General features: G+C 36.1%; 1 protein-coding gene across 1 annotated transcript; it reads left to right on the top strand.

Annotated features, from left to right (window-relative positions):
- Positions 1-17,898: 17,898 nt before the first annotated feature.
- Positions 17,899-21,271, top strand: LOC138307005 (uncharacterized). The gene is made up of 2 exons (XM_069247624.1): positions 17,899-18,667; positions 20,678-21,271. Exons 1-2 carry the CDS (start codon positions 18,008-18,010, stop codon positions 21,161-21,163), a joined length of 1,146 nt encoding a protein of 381 aa, XP_069103725.1. The 5' UTR covers positions 17,899-18,007; the 3' UTR covers positions 21,164-21,271.
- The last annotated feature ends 144 nt before the right edge of the window (positions 21,272-21,415 follow it).

The raw sequence follows: 21,415 nt of genomic DNA, 5'->3' as shown, positions 1-21,415 counted from the left end.
TTTCAACTTCGCTAATGGTGTAGAGTAAATCACTTTTGTAACTGAAGAAAAACAGCGGCTTTCCACATTTAGTAATGTGGATCTGTTGAGATTCTTATTTGATATTTATATATATAGTGCTTCTGTTCATACAATGACAATTGCAGCAATTTTTACTATTTGAACATTTACTAAATATGCTGAAAAATAACAAATATTGTAAATAAAGCACATCGACAGTGTTGCGGCTTCAACAGAAACAACCTTTATTTTTCTGTCACGCTGCAAAATGGAAAGAAGAAAAAGCGTAGGAAAAGAAGCGTTGAATCTGTCAAAAAAACAATTGGGTATTTTAATCTTCACGATCTAGTGGGTAGTGGTAATACATGCTGAAAGTCTATTCTGAGTAAATAGAATTGGGCAACTGAAAGACTAGATTTGGTCAATTCTCCAAACAGTGATATTTATCAGGTAACCAATACGGAAGATATAGCTTCCTGTTAAAATGTTATTCATTATAAAATGGTGACTAATATAACCTTTGAGAAGGGATAAAAATGAGAAATAAATCGGGGAAATTACTTTATAGAATTGATCTTAATAAGGGTTTTATATTTAATATGGCGATGGCCCAGAAATCGATTATTTTCTTTTGTTAAACGTTTCATATTTGCTCAATTTCACACTTCCACTTATCTGCTGCGATGGCTGAGTGGTTAAGATGGCCGACATTTTACCACAAGCCCTCCAGCTTGGTCGCGTGTTCGAATCCCATGGCACGTCCCTGGCACGTCCTGTATGATCCTGGCTGTTCATTGGACTTATTAAACAAACCAAACTGACTTATCTGTTGCACTCCTTGCCAGTGTACTTTCACGTTTCTAGGTAATGTTATAAATAACTTTTTTTGTCTGCCACTTGTTCATAGCAACAAACACCATATGACATGTTTTTATCAGTCGTTAGATTATAAATTAGGGCTGCATAGTTAAATAGAGGACATTTTCCCTGAAACTCCCAAATTATCTATATAAAAGTATCACTACAGACTAAAAATTGACCTGTCGTAATACTCAAAACGTTTGTACGTAAATATTTCCTATAGCTTTATCGAAAATTCCCAGAATGAAGATTAACGGGTATTTCTGTATAGTAAGTATCTTACTGTGTTATGACGCCGGAAGTTATTGACACTTACTCACTTCACATTTCCTGGCTCAAGTAATTTTAAATTGTTTTGATATATACGTGAATTAAGAAAACACCTTTTGGACTGAAATTTAGCTTTAACAACTTTTAAGCTTTCATCGTATTAGTTTTTACAGTGTTCTTTCTTGAAGTAAATTACAATACATATCGAATATCCTAGAGAGAGGAGATATAGGACAAGGAAGTACAATGTAATCCTATCCGTGAGGACAAAATATTTTAATTGTCAAGCCAGTATTCTCTTTTTTCAAGACACGCACATAACAAACATAGTTACATGATTCAAAGTTAACAATAGAAAGTACAGAAATGCATATGTACATCCTTCGACCAGCGGAATCTATAACGAGGTTCGGTCATGACGTTCACAAAAAAGTTCAAAAGAATCCTACAATAGAAATCGTTATAATGGTGTTTTTGAGAATGTTCCGCACGTGAAGTAAGAAAAACAGTACAGTTAAGATTCGTAAAAAACTGGTTTATTTATACGAACCGAATAGAGGGATTGTGATTGGTTTACAAACTTATCATTGTTAACATGAAACTACATTTGCTGAAAAACTCGGAAAATTCTTTGTGGGATTTCGGTTAAAGAAGAAGAATTGTCGTTTTGCCTACGTCTTCAGTTAGATGACTATTCGATGTCATCTTTTTATCAACTATTCTTTGACGTCTCGACCTTATCGTTTTAAATCGGAGACTGTAAACTTTTCAGCTACAGTGAGACTCGAATGGAAGTTTCATAACTTTCTTTCATATTATTATATGCAGCAGATAAAACCTAGATAAATACATTCATCAAAAGGTATGTACTATTGTCGACACGTAAATTGCTGTGTAGCTTCAAATATTGACAAAAAGAGGACTAAATATAATCAGGTACACCTGACATTACAGTAATAGTATGTTGATATATGGATTTTATTCAGACAGATAACATATTATCGGTCAATATGTTTTTTTTTCTATTATCTTTTGGGTTTTTTTTAATTTCTAAATCTATCTCGTGATCATTATTACAGACTGATTTAACGTGCCGTAACCTATACTTCAATGTGATCTCAGTTCTCAGAATACCTTAAAAGGATTGATATTGATTTCTAGGTAACTTAAATACTTCATTGAAGGTCCCGACTCACAGAGGAATTTAACTTCCTTATTATAAATAGGTTTTTAGTCAGGGGTTTTATGCTATTATTTAAAATGTCTATAGTGAGCGATTAACAATGCAAATTATACTATTTTTAGTAGCCTTAAATTTAGAGCATGTTGTAATACGACCTGGAACAATAGGTTCCCTGTCGTCTTGCGCCGATAAGTATAATACTTGATATATCTCAGTCTATATAAGAAACACTACTTTAACATGGTTTATCAAGAGTTATCGGCCCATGAGACTAAAGTTCAGCGAGATAAAAACTAGACACAAAGAAAAATTATTGCTTCTTGGGTTTTCAGAAATCGCTTAAGGCCCGTTCACACAGTAGATCAAGGATGATCAACCTTGTTGCATAAAGCAAATATCATTGTGTGAACTAGCTTATTCCTCTGTAGCATAATCCTTCTGTCAGGAAGATAAACCACATTTTAGAATAGAGCATGCTCTATCCTGTAAACCAAAACCTACAACTTCGGCCAGACTGACCAATCAGTGACCAGCTCACAGCTGGCAGGGATAGGGATAGGGCACAGCATCATAAAAACTGATACATATATTAGAAAATTTACAAAGATAATAGATACAAAGAATACAAAAGGCATCTTCTGAACAATGAACCTATGGAAGGCCTAATTTTTATCATTACTTATCAAATCAGAATTATATATAAGATGGCAGATCAATAGTACTAGAGAGAATAATATAAGTTTTATTAATTACTGCAGGAATATTACAAGAGTAAATGTTCAATATTTTATATCAACACCTTTTAATAATGTGAACTTGCAGAAGTAAAACTCATTGGTACGGTACATCAATATCATCTTTCTACAGTTAACTGTACTTCCATGTTGTCCATCTTGACTGAAATGGTCAGAATGTTGTGTTAACATTAAGTTACGGGAACTCCAGCAGGGGGTATATACAGCTTGAGGTTTACAGTGTGCACATAGAAGGTTTATATATCACAAGTTTTATAATACTGATTGTATGTGTCTTGTTTTACTGTGTGAACGGGCCTTTAAAGTTATATGTGCCGTAACTGAGATATATTAATTTATCGACGTTTTTTTAGTGGAAATTTGATGGAAATGTTTAACAATAGTTTTTTTTAAATTATTCGCCCCATATAGACTATCTATAATAATTCTCAAAATTTAATTAAAACGCTGTGAAGAAATGGTACGGAAAATACTTAGCCCCGCCTTCTTATGAATATTAAAACAGAGAGGTTCCGAAAAGTCACGTGATCATCATTCGGAAGACATCAAAATAGATACCGATCGTAAGTGCCATGCTTGTTTTTGTTGACCTTACTGCAAAGTGAAAGTATATGCTTTCGATAGGATTTTCTCCGAGAAAAGTTGCAATTTGTTTCGTAATGTGAACTTATCAAGGGGTAATTCTTTACGAAATATAACGGAACTTTTGCTGTCAAACAAACTAACTATTGTATAATTTAGTGAAGCTGTTATGAATCATTTAAATCTCATTATACCGAGTTATACAAATGCCGAACACACAACAAACTTTCATGCTCATCAGGCAGAAAACTAAATGGAGACTAACCCGACTGTACAGTTCATGTACAATGTACCTGGATATTTGTATATGTTACATCTGTGTGCATTATAGAGTTACATGTAGATATTGTAATCACCGATAATAAGTGTAAGCAAGGACACTACACACAACTTTACATTCGCATGTAATCCGGCCTCATTGTAAGTCTGGAGACTTGTTTTATTATAGGGATCAACCAACTAAATAAAAAAAGACCTTCGAAATGGCCCCTGTGTATACAAGATTGAGCCCAGGATAGAATTTTAACCCGGCCGCTGATTGGCTGGCTAATTATGAATTTCAAAAGTAAAAATGTTTTCTGACAGGTAATTATTCCTAGATAACCATGATATGAATTTGGAAATTCATATTGAGATTTAGGTTCAAAATATCAACTTTGATAATGAATAGGTAAAAACATTAGAATTTCAGGATTTTTTAGTGCAAAATGCGCCTGATTTCAATAAAGCTACCCTGGTTGGAGTTTGAGCAGAAGGACCCAAACTTTTTTTTCTATTTATTGTTATATGAGAACCTAAACTTTAATTATAGAACACCATAGCTAACTAATATTCCTTTGTTTTAATAATACAGTACAAAACTTTAACAAAGTTTAACACTGTGGTCTATGTAAAATTATTTAGTTGGTTGCTCTCTTATACAATGTATGTATATATACATGTATATTATCAATTTGCATTTATATGATAACTGATGTTTTACGCAATTCCATCAAAATTACCTCTCCCTGAATATATATATATTTGCATTTATATGCTAACTGATGTTTTACGCAATTCCATCAAAATTACCTCTCCCTTAATATACATATGAAAAGACAAGGTATTCAGTTATGCCATTTATTACATCAACAAATTCTGTACATTGTATTTACAAAGAAATGCTCTTTCACCCCATGGCTACGGAAAAAATGGAATAACAGTTCAGATCATATATATATCATAATATTACTCTAATTCAAAAAGGGGTGAAAGGGCAATTACCAATAAACATAATACATGTATAATGAATCTGTATTGTAAATAGTGTTTTATATGAATAAAACACAGTAAAAAATAGCAACACTATACACATGTATACATGTATATCATGTATATATATGTATAATATGCAACATATTAAAATTATATAACATATACATGTAGGTATAAATATGAAAAAAAAAACAATTACAGAAAATTTTATCCTGCACAAGAATGTGTGCTGTGTAATGTTCTATTTATAAAAAACGTAGCGGCTTGTGCTAACCACATCCTAGATATTTATAGTTATTTATGGGGAGGGATAGGTGGGTGCAGAATGAAATAAAATCTCTGTGTAAAAAAAAAAACAACTTCTGCAGTCATCATAGGAATCAGCATTGGACTGAGGCTAAAGATTTATCTGGAATTTACCACCAGTGATGACTGTCCAATGAAAAAAGATACACAAACGTATCGGCCAAACTTGTGTCAAGGGTGCTGACTTGGCCTACCAGGCAACAAATATTAAAGTATACAATAACGTGTTTATACAATAAAATATACATGTATATATACATATGAGGGGAGCTAATTAACCATTTTGAAACAAAATATACAAATTGATGGTTTTATTGTAGTGGATTAGCAGTGGTGGTTTGCTCATGATCAGTTAGTGAAGTTGTATTATATATACAGTGAAAGATGTTGTTTTGTTAATTTTGTAGCAGGTAATATAAGATAATGTACACAGTGATAGTGGGGATGGAGCTATAGCCACCAGTAGAATATTCCATTGTGTGGGAGAGAATGTGTTTTTGATTTTGTATACATTGTATATACATTGTATATATATGTTATTGAGGAGCAGTGTCCATAAATGTAATGGTGTTTAATTGTCTAGTCAAATAATTATATAATCTGTGATATGTATAATTTGACTATAGTGTATATATATGCCACATGATGGTTTCAATTCGACGCAGTGGCTGAGTGGTTAAGATATCACAACATATTACCACAAGCCCACCTACTGTAGATTTCTAGTTCAATGTGGGGCAGTTCCACATACTAACTGGTTTTTTTTTCAGGGTACTCCGGCTTTCCTCCACCAACAAACCTGCCTGTTAGTATGGCGTTCAACTATAACAACCCAAACCAAACCAAATCCATATGAATGAAAGTAGAATGCAAAAGAAAACAATGGATTACCAATTTTAGGTATATAACAGGAGAGGAGAAAATGTAGCGACCAGACTAGGATTCGAACCCGGGACCCTCCGAATATAGCCAAGTGCTCTACCTACTGAGCTACCTGGTCACCGTTGGTGGACCCAGTCCAATCCCGCTACAGGTATATTGCTGTTCCTTTAATTTCTGTAGAAATGCTGACTTGTTTTCTGCACCCGTTATTTTTACATTGGCTGTCAGCAGTCTTTTTAGCAAGCATTTTCAATTGGGAAATGAAAACCAATGCAGTTTCATCGTCTAGGACTTGGTTGGAAAGAATAACATTGAAAATCCTTTTCACTCCATCTGAATTATCATTGACATCAACAATTTCATCTCTTTCTGTCTCATTTTACTGTTTTCGTACTAGAACCAATATCCAGGAATCCATTCGAAGATGTTGAACGTGGAGGTCCAGATACATGTATTTCATGAACTCCAGATATTACTGGTCCATTGAAATCAACATGCAAAATTTTATGAATCACATATATATTCAGAGCAATTAATGGATGTAATCTTATTTCTTATACATTTAAATAGCATGCATATCAGTACTTTACATGGGCTGTTCTTACGCTATCTTTAATTTTGGTAAAAAAAAATATCATTAAACACCTTACGCTAATTAGTGATGGTGAATCTTCTGATGAAATTTCCAATTTTATACCATACAAAGACATGTTAGGTGGTCTGAAGGTAGTCCCTTTGTCAGGTGTTGATGTTATATTGGATGCAGGGGCATGTATCACTTTACTATAGCTGCCATAGCTAAAAGAAAAACATACATGTACATGAACAACTATGTATAGTATTGTAACAGGCCGAGAGTAGTGTGCCGCAGCAGGACTCGAACCTGTGACCCCAGACTTACTGGTCCACCGCTCTACTGATTGAGTTACACTTTTAGGTAGAAGGCAACCGTATCACTATCCATATGTACAATAAAACCTGCTACAGTATTAAACATGTAGCAAAATAAATGACATTCAGTTAAAGTGATTATTACAGGGACACGCTAAGGATGTTAAACATTATATGGCTAATATTTTACATCTAAGAAAGCGTCATATCAATCACATTCAATCTTTATTGACATCCCCATGTCACTGAACTATACAGTAGATTACCCCTAATCGGGCCCCACTTATTCTGTAAAATACTACTCGGTGTTTTAATACACAATCTACAATGTCAGAGTCATTACCACTCCAAAAGTAAAAATATTTCTTCACACTCATCGATACACGAGAGCGAAAAGCGATGATCACGTTATATATTTGCTGTAGTCATCTAGGATCTATGTCACTGTTAACGATAACGATACTCACATGGCGAGGAGGAAAGCTGCTAACTTCATGATGGAACTTGAAGTTTTCTCTTTCTTTTGTGGAAGTAGGGTATTTTTGTATATACATGTGTGCAAGGGAATAGGCCTATGCGAGTGTAAATGTCGAGAGTGCAGTGAGTGATTCTGTGTGTGATTGGTTATATATATCTATATGTTGAATGGAAGGGATGTATCAGTGTCTGAAAGCCTATAATTACATATATAATTATCTCGTTTTATGTTATTGTTTGCGTGTAAATTGATTAGACTCCGCTGGGACTTGTCGTCTGTCACTGGTGTCGTCCATGTTGTTTACTGTACGTGTGCATGGGTGGAATGAAAGCTGTGTGCTGATTGGTCGAGTGGTAGACTGTCTGACATTGGCTACCGTATTTACTATAATACGGTAGCGCACGTGTGTTCGGCAGGCAGACGAGTAGCTCGCGCTGTGTCTGTCTCGTCGTTGGCTGTCATATATTACAGGTGGGTGTCTGACGTGGTGTCATGTATGTTTGTCTATAAAACTATGTTTGTCTTGGGCGAAGCCAGGTAGCTGACCCACTGTGTTGTATATTGTATGGTCTATCTATGTGTCGTCCCAGCGGGGCATTGTTATTATCTATAAATAAAAGTTGTAGAAACTTGTACGTGCATTGTTTATTTATGTTTCACATGGAAACCCAGGCTAGAACCTGTTGGTCAGATTTAGAGAAAGCACAGCAGATTACAATGTGTCTGCGAGGTGCTGCCCAGAGAATTTTGTCAGAGTTACAGGCTAGTGAAATAACAAATTTTGAGGCAGTAAAGTTAGTCCTATGTAAAAGATTTGATCCCCCAGGCCTACAAGTCAGAATTTCGAAACAGGAAAAGGAGAGATGGGGAAAGTTTAGAGAGTTTTGGGGAAGTTATCAGATTAGCAGCCCGGAAAGCATACCCTAATAAACAAGCAGATTTGTTGGAGGGTGATCTAGCGGATCAATTTATATATGGTTTGAATGATTGTGAGTTAGGCAGACATGTTCAATTTTCTCACCCCGCTACACTTGACCAAGCAGTAAGTGCTACCATAGAATTTGAGTCTTTCAAGGCTAGGCAATTTGAACAAATTCCTGTTAGGAAACCAAGGGATTTAAATCCAGAGGCACCTGTTTTTGTTCAGGCAGTTCAAAAAGAGCCCAGTGCAGTAGATGCTACATCTGAGTCCGAACTGGGTACATTAATTTTGGAGCAATTTCAAAAGTTAGACTCAAGAAAGAAAAACTTTAACAATAAAATCAGTGAGAGGTTACCTCTTTCCCAGAGAAAATGCTTCGTTTGTGGGGAATTGGGACATCTCTCATATGACTGTCCAGCAAAGAAAGACTCAAAATCATGTCAGGGAAACTAGACAGAGCTGGTCTCGGGGCCAGATAATCAGCTCCCAAATGTGAAGGGCCCATCGTTGTGTTAAACACTATTCAACCCAGCTTGTTTGCAAGTGTAGGGATAGGTGGTTCTAATCTTAGTTTATTAGTCGACTCAGGATCTTCTGTGACTATATCGGATGTGGATGTGTATAATAAGTTACAGGGAAGGCAAAAGCCTGAGTTGAGAAGCTCTAATTTAAAGCTGACAACAGCTTCAGGCAGTAGCCTCATAGTTTTTGGGAAGGCAGATTTTGTGTTTAAGTTAGGGAGTCGTAGTTTCACTCAGGAAACAGTGGTGGCGACACTCCAAGGTCTATAGGGTATTTTAGGGATAAATTTCCTATCGAGGCATGATGGGACTTTGAGTTTTGGTGATAATACTCTGAAGTTAGGAGGCCACAAGATTAAATTAAACTCACAGTCTGTCAGTCAGTGTGCTCACATTAGAGCGTCAGAAACAGTGTGTATTCCTAAGAATTCTGAGTGCTATTTTGCAGGTTATGTAGATGGAAGGATAGATAGTAATCTGGGTATTATTGAACCTACAAAGTTGGTGTCTAACCAGGGTCTGTTGTTGGCCAAAACGTTGATAGCCCCTCATAAGGGAAGGGAAGTCACTCTGTCTGTTCTCAATCTTACATCAAATGATATAAAGATTCAGGGTAATACTTTCATAGGCAGTTTACATTCTGTAGACCAAGTACATGAAATTAAGGAGGACAGTCCTGTAGATAAAACCCAGTTACCGCCTCATCTTCAAGATGTTTTAGATAGGACGTCTGATAAGTTAACCCCAGTTCAAAAGTCAGAGGTTAAGGACCTATTACAGGAATATCAAGGCATTTTTGCTGGTCCTGATGGTACCTTAGGGAATACTAAACTGGTAGAACATACTATAGACACTCAGGGAGCTCTCCCTATAAAGATACCTCCTAGAAGGATATCACCTGCTCAAAAAGAGGTAGTGGAGAAGGAATTGGATAGTATGTTAGAAAAAGGTGTTATTAAACCAAGTTCTAGTCCATGGTCTGCTCCAGTTGTTTTGTGCTCTAAAAAAGACGGGTCAATCCGGTTTTGTATAGACTATCGAAAGTTAAACTCGGTTACTAGAAAGGATGCTTACCCGCTTCCTAAGATAGATGAAGCAATAGAAACATTGTCGGGCATGAAGTGGTTTTCCACATTGGATTTAGCTAGTGGATACTGGCAATGTGGCATGGACGAAAATAGTAAAGCAAAAACAGCTTTTGCCACTCATAAAGGTCTTTATGAATTTGATGTAATGCCATTTGGTCTTTGTAACGCCCCTGCTACTTTTTCGCGGTTAATGCAGTTAGTTCTAGGTGGGTTACAATGGTCCAAGTGTCTTTGCTATCTTGATGATGTGATATGTTTTGGTGCCTCGTTCGAGTCGGCTATGTCCAGTCTGCGATGTGTGTTTGAGTGCTTGCGCACAGCAAATCTTAAATTAAAAGGGAAGAAGTGTACCCTATTTCATACTCAAGTTTCCTACCTCGGACATATTGTGTCAGAAGCTGGTATAAGCTGTGACCCAGAGAAGGTGAAAGCGGTCAAAGACTGGCCACAGCCTGAGTCCTCCGCAGATATCAGAAGTTTCTTAAGCTTCTTAGGCAGGTTATTACAGGAAGTTTATCCCAAATTTTTCAGACATAGCAGCGCCCCTAACCAATTTAACCAGGAAGGGAAAGGTGTTTAAGTGGAATGACGATTGCCAAAGTTCTTTTGAAAAACTGAAAAATCTATTAGTTTCAAGTCCAATTTTGTCCTACCCGAAAAATGTGGGTACATTTATATTAGATTGTGATGCCAGTAATTTCGGAATGGGATGTGTTCTCAGTCAGATTCAGGATAATGAGAAGGTCATCGCCTATGGTAGTAAAACACTGAGTAGGGCGCAACAAAATTATTGTACAACTCGTAGGGAATTACTTTCTGTGGTAACCTTCTTAAAGCATTTCAGACACTATATTGGGGGCATGCATTTTGTCATACGTACTGACCACGCAGCTCTCATATGGTTGAAAAATTTCAAAGAGCCTGAAGGTTTATTGGCTAGGTGGATAAGCATAGTTGATATGTTTGACTTTGAAATCCAACATAGGCCAGGTTGCCAGCATGGAAATGCTGATGGATTATCCCGGAGACCTAAAAAATGCTGTGGTAGACAGGAATGTCCCGATTGTAAGACTACTAATGTTAATGTTGTCTCCTCCTTAGTAGACGAAGCCAGCATGTCTGAGGAGGAGGGAGAACAAATGTTTACTAACTGGTTAGACTCTTGGGGTATCGAAAAGCTTAGAGCTGAACAAAATAGTGATCCCCATATAGCCAGGTTCAAGCAGCTTAAAGCTGATAGAACCACTAAACCGAAAAGAGATGAAATGAGTGGGTTAGCCTACGAGGTACGGGTTTACTGTCAAATGTGGGATAGGATTTCCTTATTAGGAAATGGGTTGTTGTATGTACAGGATGTTGGGCCAGATGGTAATATTCTTTACAGAGTACTTGCCCCTGTCAGCCTTAGAGATCAAATTCTGTACCAGCTCCATGATAGTCAAACTGCAGGTCATTTGGGGAGAGATAAAACCTTGTCCCAGATAAAGAGGAGATATTATTGGCCTGGTTTGTCAGATGATGTAGCAAGATGGTGCAGAAAATGTAACATTTGTGCACGTCGTAAACCTGGACCGGGTATGGGAAAAGCCCCTCTACACCCAACCATAGATCAAGTCTCTCGTCCTTTAGACAGGATTTCTATTGATATACTAAGTGGCATACCTGTAACGGCTAATGGTAATTGTTGTATAATGGTAGTGTGCGATTACTTTTCCAAATGGGTTGAAGCATATGCTCTACCCAATCATACCGCCATAACAGTAGCTGACAAGCTGTGTTCTGAGTTTATCAGTAGGTTCGGAGTTCCGTTTCAAATACTAACCGATAGGGGAGCAGAATTTGAAGGAAATCTATTTACACATCTGTGTCGGAAGTTAGGGACAGAAAAGAAAAACTCGTGTGCTTTTAGACCAGCACAAAATGGCCTGGTTGAGAGGTTCAATAGAACCCTGATTCAGATGCTGAGCGCATTTGTAAACACAGAGTATGATGATTGGGATGATCATCTCCCATATGTGTTAATGGCCTATAGAGCTACAGCTCAGAAAAGCACAGGTTGTAGCCAGACAACTTGACCTCTGGACATTGTAATGGGAGTTCCCTCCCCTGAACAGCACCCTGTTTGCCCCAACTTATATGTTAACTGGCTCCGACGTAGCATGTGTAGTACTTTCGACTTTGTTGCTAGACACCTAAAGGTATCAGCCGACAGGCAGATAGATAATTACGACCAGGGGTCAAAACCGCGGCAGTATCAAGTGGGTGATTATGTTTGGAGATGGTACCCACCAGCCCTGTCCTGTAAATTGGGGAAGGGTAGGGCTGGACCCTATAAAGTAGTGGAAGTCAAATCATCCCTTACATATGTAATACAGCTCAAGCCCGGTGCTCGTGCAACTACTGTACACGTGGATCATCTAAAACCTTATGAAGGAGGGACCATTCCTACAGCTTGGGGGGAAGAAGAGTCTATGGAAGACAATATGAGGTCTGACATCTCTGTACCCTCTGCAGCTGGCCATGACGATGACAGTGACGAAGACTCTGACAATGGCCATGACAGTAACAATGACTATGACTTTAGTGGCATGGAAGTATCTCCCCCTCGTACCCCTCCAGTATATAGCCGATTTGGAAGGAGAATCCGGTCCAAAGTCCCATTCAGCCCCACCTGATAGCTAACCAATATGTCTATAATTGTTTTGTCTTATGTTCCATTTGTGGTGTAATTGTATTGTCCTTCCTAAACTCTTATAATAATACAACGTTAATAGTAAACTGACCGGCATATAAACACTCAGTGAGAAGGCTTGTTAGCCTGATGTAAATCAGTTATTACTACATTATAAATCATCACAGAAAAAAAAATATGTATAAGAAGGCGTGAAGCCTGATTTGTAAAATTTTATTCCTAGACTATGGATGATATCATCGACTTGCTAGTGCCCGAGGGAGAAGCAGAACTAATACAGAGGGACACAAAACCCCAATGGGTGGAAATGGGAATGAGCTGTCCTGTCCCATACTGTGGAACCAAATTTTATAAGTCCTATGCTGGGATGCTGAGGCATTGGGCAGAGGTGCACGCCAGGACAGTAGAGAGGGTAAAGTGTCCTAACTGCACATACTACCATGTACGCCGAAACCAAGTGGTGAGGCATGCCAGATACTGCCATCAACTGCGTCCCGCAGCAGCAGCAGAACTTGTGGGTACAGGATACAGAGTTGTAAACAAGAAATATATCTCCCCTGGAGGCATTCGGATTCCAGTCCGAAAGTTGAAGGACCCAACAGAACCGGACAAAGAGATCCCAGCCTTGGAGGAACTGTTGGCGTATATTGATGACGAGTGTCATGCCATCTAATTGTTGTTTGTGATGTGCTACCCCTGTGACTGTATAAGTTGTTGACATTTTTTATTGCCATGTTATATAGAGGTTTATTGGGCAGTTGTTGACATTTTTTTTTATTATTTTTCTATTGTTAAATTTATTTTGATACGATTTACAATTGTTTGGATTATAATCTAAACTTGTTATCTTCATCATGTTATGATGCATTGAGTGTGATTTTATAATTATGCTCACATTGTATATTGATGAAAAGCGAATGATTTTTTAAACTGTAGAAAAATAGGCTCTGTATTTTTCTAAAAAAAGGGGGGAAGTGTGTGGAAGTAGGGTATTTTTGTATATACATGTGTGCAAGGGAATAGGCCTATGCGAGTGTAAATGTCGAGAGTGCAGTGAGTGATTCTATGTGTGATTGGTTATATATATCTATATGTTGAATGGAAGGGATGTATCAGTGTCTGAAAGCCTATAATTACATATATAATTACCTCGTTTTATGTTATTGTTTGCGTGTAAATTGATTAGACTCCGCTGGGACTTGTCGTCTGTCACTGGTGTCGTCCATGTTGTTTACTGTACGTGTGCATGGGTGGAATGAAAGCTGTGTGCTGATTGGTCGAGTGGTAGACTGTCTGACATTGGCTACCGTATTTACTATAATACGGTAGCGCACGTGTGTTCGGCAGGCAGACGAGTAGCTCGCGCTGTGTCTGTCTCGTCGTTGGCTGTCATATATTACAGGTGGGTGTCTGACGTGGTGTCATGTATGTTTGTCTATAAAACTATGTTTGTCTTGGGCGAAGCCAGGTAGCTGACCCACTGTGTTGTATATTGTATGGTCTATCTATGTGTCGTCCCAGCGGGGCATTGTTATTATCTATAAATAAAAGTTGTAGAAACTTGTACGTGCATTGTTTATTTATGTTTCACATGGAAACCCAGGCTAGAACCTGGGTAGGGAGGTCACTCCTCTTACACTTTCACCAAATTCCAACGATAGATGTTTTCACCAATAACCACTTTGCTTTTATGGCGCTGTTGTTGATATTCTTGTTGGCTTTCCTTCTTCTCAGATGGCTATACGTATGACGGCCTTCCACGCTTTCGTTTTGAAGTGGTGGAAGCTATATTGTTTTTGTTTGTGACCTGCTGTTTGTGCCACGCATGCGCTGACAACATGAAGTGGGCGGAACCTATGATTTTTAGCAGTACTGCCAAAAATCGAATTATTAATTTTGTAATTTAATTACTTTTAAACCAGTAGTTTATTTGCATTGTAATTAACGAAAAGTCAATAACTTTTAATATTTATGAATATATATAAAACTCTGCTATAATCGCGTCAGAGCTAGTTACGGCACATATAACTTTAAAGTTACATGTGCCAAAATTTGATATTATGTTATATTTTGTTCTGTAATAAACTGATAAAATAAGCTGTATAATCATCAAAAGCCACAGTATAACGCTTTGCTTTACATATATCATAGTATAAATACTAGTTTAAACAATATTCAATAAGGATACAGTACAACGTGCATGTCGTGTGAGGTTGGCTTCAGAAACAAATACGATGTACTTACATTAAATCCGTTTCCTTAGTATAAATACAAAGATATAAGACAAAGATCTGATTGAACTCTACATAAACCGCGAAGAATAAATCTACTGTATATCATCTTTTCAAAGTTGATTGAGCGGTCCGTTTTATTACGCCGTTGTTTTAACGAATCATAAGCGACGTTACAATCGACAACATCGTTTTTTTTCATTGACTGATAAGGTATCTTTATTAGCCAATGAAAGTGCACGTCACATGCATGATTTAATAATTCGAAATATTTCTAAGATGTCGCCTTGTAATAACACTGTAAAAATGTGAAACTGATTTCTTGTTTGAATGTGTCACTCGCTTAACTATATATAGTATAAGTAAGTTCAATATTGTCAAATTTATTTTTAAGCACTTTTTTACTTTGTAAAATTATGTTTATTAACATTATTGCTCGAGTAAAAAATATTGAAATTATTTAGATATTGTTAATGTTTTGGAGCTGTGTTTCATTAGTTTATTTTGATATGTCAAACATTACGGTACACCTACCTTTAACATGATCCTACAAATATTGAAAGAAGAGACTGATAGAACACGTCTCATGTCCCATAATTTCCAAACGATAGCTACAGGCATATTACCTTTTATAAATAAACCTGATTCATGAAACCTCGTGATTAGGAATAAACATATCAACTTTGGTATTTTAATGGATTTATAATACTTATAGTACGGCTGTAATACTACTTGACATGCATGTGTACATAACGTATTGCTAACCAGGAATGACATCAAAACTGATCTTGATATATTTATCGGTTCTTTAAAATTGTTCCAGTATAATGAAATCATATTGAATAATATTTACATTTTCCCACTGGGACTCCCATTACTCTAATGATAATGGTGATCTGCATTATGAGCCAATAAATGCAGCCTTAGACTTGGTGTAGTAATATCTACATAAATGAATTTGAGTCTTTGTTTACCGACACCATTTTGGTTATGAAACTTATGAAAAAATATTTTTAAATGTCTGAATAATTGAAAGTAAACTGAAAAGCTATTGAAAACATTGAAATTTTGTTATCTTTTCATTTTTTTATAGGGACTATTTTTATCGCATTGAACTTGGCTGTTGAGGTTAAATGGCTGAAGCAGGAAATTCAAATGTTCACTCGCATCTAAATTATGTTTTACTTTGAACTAGAAAGTAAAATGTAAATATAACAATCAAAGGATTGTTAGTTTGCATTTATTGGAGATATAAATGCAATCTGGGTGGCAGATAAATATTCATAGCGCCCTAACAGGCGCTATTCTATTTATCTGCCATCTAGATTGCTTTTATATCTCCAATAAATGCAATCTAACAATCATTTAATTGTTAAATATTTACATTTTGCTACAGCGACTCCCATTACTCTAATGATAATCGTGATCTGCTTTATGAGCCAATAAATGCAGCCTAGACCAATTTATTATAAAACTGAATTCCAACAACAATTCGTACAAACACATGGAATTAGATCGGATCAGTGCGGTCAGCATGCCTTGAAGTCGACTTTCTCGCCAATTATACGTCAATTATTTAATTGTTAATCTTAATTCAAATTAGATATATGTATTTTCACTCTTATGATTGATATGTTTCTCAAGTAATAAAGGTTTTCAAGGATAATATTAGAAATGTTTAAGTAATGTAGCCGTGATTAAAAACAGAAAGCACTATTGGAAAAGCTACTGAATGGTTTATCAACAAGTGTTTAATAAGCAATGTCGTGTGATCTTAGACGTCATTTTAAAAGTTTCTACAGTGTAATTTCAAACTGACGCGTCTTAAATCCGATCAGTACATTTTAATTATGAAAGTTTTTTTTATAAACTAAGTAGTGCTATATAAGGAAGTATATACACAAGTGCAGGCGTGATATGAACAGACAATATGTTGTGGAATAGTCAGAAAGTTTATAACGTATTGGATACATCTGTTTGTTTTGTTACTATATATATATATAGGCTCTCAGTTTTACTGATTAAACTCTGTACGTCGTCATTGGTTGACTATAAAAATATTTGACACAGACTATAAAAATATTTGACACAGAGTTTCTGTCAGCTCAAAAGGACCACAAAGAGATTTTAATGTAAAAAAATCGATAAAAAGTGTTTTCAGATCTCGGAAAAATATAATCTGGAAATTTTTATCTCGGGAAATATTTATGTAATTCGGTTAAAAGACTCTAACCTTATCTTTGTTTTGTACAGTGTATAGAGTAATACTATCCAGTTACCAGGAAAATACTTCAACAAAGAATTCCTTGTCAAACAAGAAGAATACTACATCTCTCATAGTCTATCTTATTTCATTAAGTTTGATTTACTGATGTGATTGGATCTTTCAAAGGAACTTTTCTATTTAAATTTAACTGTACTCTTCGCTCACCACATGTTGAGCGTATGTACAGCGTGTTTCATGGTAGGTTTAACTGTGAAATAAAACCGAATACAAAGAAAAATTATTCTATTACTTTTCATTTCTCAAAGATATTTTTAAAATACAGCTGCGTGTCTTCTTTCATGTTAAAATTTAGGTTAGAAAACTTCCTGCAATGACGCCGACATTTAATCACATGAAGTCTGATCATTAATAAAAAAGTCATGGAACCTTTTCAAATAAACATGTATCACATGTCTTCGCTCAGGTATTGTTATGGATTATATTTAGACAAGATGTTGGTTGTGTCATTACGTTTAGTGATACTATCCGGTAACCAGGAACACGCTTTAATGGATTCTTGTCAACTTTGACCACCCTTACAAACTAAATACATGATTAGCATATCATAGCTTATACATGATTTCTCATGAAATAAGGAGTCTTTAAAAACTATTTATATGTGTAGATATAAATGAGACACGGAAGAATATTGATCGTATTGGCCAAACGTATAGTCCACATGTTCCTTGATAAAACAGAAACAGATTTAACAGGAAATGAGTCAACAGGGTTTTAAAAAAGGCCCTGTACCTCCTTCTTTCTATTCATACGGGACGATGATTGGTAGATTTTGAATAGGCCGGTATACAAATTTTGAACGGAGGAATGTTAAACTTCCCTTTAACATTAGTTAAATATCCAGTTACTGTGACTTATAAAGTGTTAGAGGGTCACCACATAACGGCTCTCCGCCAATCATTAGGGCACATTTCTGTCCGAGGTACGATAATAACTGATAACGTTATCGTATCATGTCATACGAACAAACCACAATCAACAGCAGATAACGATAAGCTCAGATACATACTACATGTAAGGCCTGTCATATTGTATAGTAAACAGATACTGTTGGTAAACATGGAGGGCAGTGACAATGATGCACTGTATATAACCCCCTTGACCACGCCACTGTGCCGAATCGCCTCGCCTATAATCGTCCCTATTGACGGATGGCGGATACCTAAAGAAGAAGAAGAAGAAGAGACATCCGTTCCATTGGACCCCGTTAACACTAAATCCGTACCCGAACCAGCTGGCGGTACGTTACGTAGGGCCCGCTATAAAGTTTATACCTGTATTGGGGTATCCCTGTTCCTAGCTGAGGTCATCCTGGTCATCTATACTGTAAATCATCTACTGGACACCTCGAACAGTCTGGAACAGGGTAACACCACCTCTCGGACAGCAGTGACATATGTAAACTGTAACCGATCTACTCCATGTACGTTAATACAACGCGACAGCTATATCACATTGGTGAAACTGGTAAGTAGAGCGTTATTGGTCATATGTTTTACTGAGCAATAGAACAATCAACTAAATTCATTGCGAGGATTGATGTTTTGTTTACTTTTGGTTTTTAATGATGAACAAAACACGTGCAGATTGAATTGAAATTTCTCGTTATCTTGTTATGGTTTTTAGTTCAAATCCTTGGTTCGTCCGTGCTAAATGGATCAGTCTCAAATTTCATATGTAGGTTCCTCTGGGGCCCTAGTTGTGCATATTGCGATTTGGGACCGATCTGTCAACAAGATAGCCGCCAAGCAGCCATCTTGTATTTTGATAGTTGAAGATTGTTACCGCTATATCTCAGAAAGTACTGAAGCGATCTGTCTCAAATTTTATATGTAGTATGTTTGAAAAAGTTTGAGCAAAAAAGCAGAGGAAAGATCTGTTTTTCCATTGTCAGACATAGATAATTCTTTGGTGGGCACCAAGATCCTTCTGGGATATCTTGTTTATCAATAAATTAATCAAATAAATAGTGCAGAATAAATTAAATTGGTTTCGTTTGGTACCGGTATTTGATAAGACAGAGCACTAAATCTATTCAGAAAAGAGTGGAGATTGAACTGATATTAAATCTTACCAGCATTAGACTTCATAATGACGAACCCAATACCTTAACTATGCAGTATTTACATTTAGCACACATTGGTCACATAGAAACATGCAATAAGCGACAATAAAAGATAATTTGCGCTTAAACTTTGATCACGCAAATTGCTTTCCTATATTATGTTTATATTTTTATTTGTAAATTTTGAAGCAAATTATTGCCCGCTATCCGGTGTGTAACCAACTCTGTTTTATTGTGATTGTGTCCAAACAAGTACCTTAAGAGTAACACTACTAAAACCATGAAGTTTGGACGATGTAATGTGCTATCAAGGTTCAATCAGATATAAATAACACAAAACACGAGGTTATTAAATGCTCGATAACCGCAATATTTCGATAGTGTTACAATTCAAGTTAATGTACTGATCACATGCATTATAAGATTAAATACATATCTACATAGTTTAATAAGATTAAATATATATTTATATAATTAATATTAGTTTGCAATATCAACTGACTAGTGAACTCTCCATCGATTAGATAAATAGAGTTTCACAACACGTGACTGCATGTTGTTTATCATGATTATTAAAATCGACTTGGTCAATTTTAAAAAATTTAAACGACATCATCTCTAGCGCGTGTCTTTTTAAAATTTGAAAATTAACTAACATCAGTTTAGATAAACATGATAAATAACAGTCACGCGTTGGAGAACTTGTTTATCCCAAAACTTAAACTCCATTTCTCATTCGTATTCAGAAAAAAAAACTTACGCTACATACTGCGTCATAACATATTTTCACCATAAAATATAGTACCTAAAATATAGCCAATAATCTGTTGTTTAATACAATGTTGTTTATCTACTTTATATCATTATAACCTTTGAAAAGGTATAGCTTCTTCTCTTATTTCAAGATAAAAATATCTAAAAAAATATCATTACGTCCCGAAAAAAAAATTGGTAGTAAATTATTCATCCTATAGATTGGTTAGCCGACTTTGTTTTTGTCATTGTTAATGTGGGTATCGTCGATGGAGAATTATCTAAACACATTAGCTTAATTACAGGACTGTAACAAACGATGTATCTTTGGAGTCTCCATTGATAATGCTCAATCAATTTGTGTCAGACTGTAATCAAATAGAGTTACTGTAAACCAAACTCCTTTCGCGTACGATTTACTTTCGCGATTTTCATTATCCAAGGAAATTTGCTAAAGCTAATGGATCTTCGTGCATAAATTTAAATATCTGCCTGAACTATACTGATAAAACTTCAGTTCATTCTTTTAATCCGCGAACATTAATTTTCGCAAACTTGAAAATGTAAATCGCTAAATTAAGTAGCCGCGAAATAAACTTGGTTTACAGTAAGAAGTGGTGATGTATTATTCCCTCACCCTATTCTATTATCGTAAATAGATGAGTGGTTTACAACGTCAACATGACATCATCAGACCGAAAACCAGATCACGATTGAGAAGCCATTACAGGACGAACTGTGAACACTTTACGCTTTCCGGCTGCCCAGACGGTAACTTGAGATGGACTCCGGATTTCCATCGCAAGGGAATAGAAAGTAATGGGTCGGTTACCATCCGGACAAATGGGACGTACGGAATGTATAGTATGATTACCCTGAGTAGTCAACATCAGAACTACCCGGAACGGGTCAAGGTCATACATCGCGTGCATCTCCACACGCTAGACAGACACTATCGTAATGGTTCTGTTTTGTTTGAAAAGGACACATTATTACACAGCCATAGAAAAGACTATGACTCGAGCACCATTTTCGATTTTGTGTATTTACGTGAAGGTGACCGTGTTTATCCGACTATATCCAATACATCTTTTGTTTACAACATGCAACTAGCAAACACATGGGGCGTGTTTCAAGTAAAGTGAATCACGTGATATCATTAAAACTTCTAATTACATTTACATACTGAAAACGAAGTCATTTTGCCATTTCCATTTTAAAGTACGTTCGTGGTGGTTGGGTTTCGCGGACTTAAAATTTGTAACTGATCTAAAGGACAGCTTCCTAATGTTTGTGGAGTGTTTTAAACAGATTTGGAACCAAAAAGACAAGCTTCATATACATTATTTTTTGTAACAATGTGTTATGTGAATTTTCAATCTAATTTTAATTAGTTC

Source organism: Argopecten irradians, chromosome 14 (genome assembly GCF_041381155.1).
Source record: "Argopecten irradians isolate NY chromosome 14, Ai_NY, whole genome shotgun sequence".
Classification (NCBI taxonomy): Eukaryota; Metazoa; Mollusca; class Bivalvia; order Pectinida; family Pectinidae; genus Argopecten; species Argopecten irradians.
Note: the sequence above shows the minus strand (reverse complement) of the source record. Positions and strands in the feature narration are given on the sequence as shown.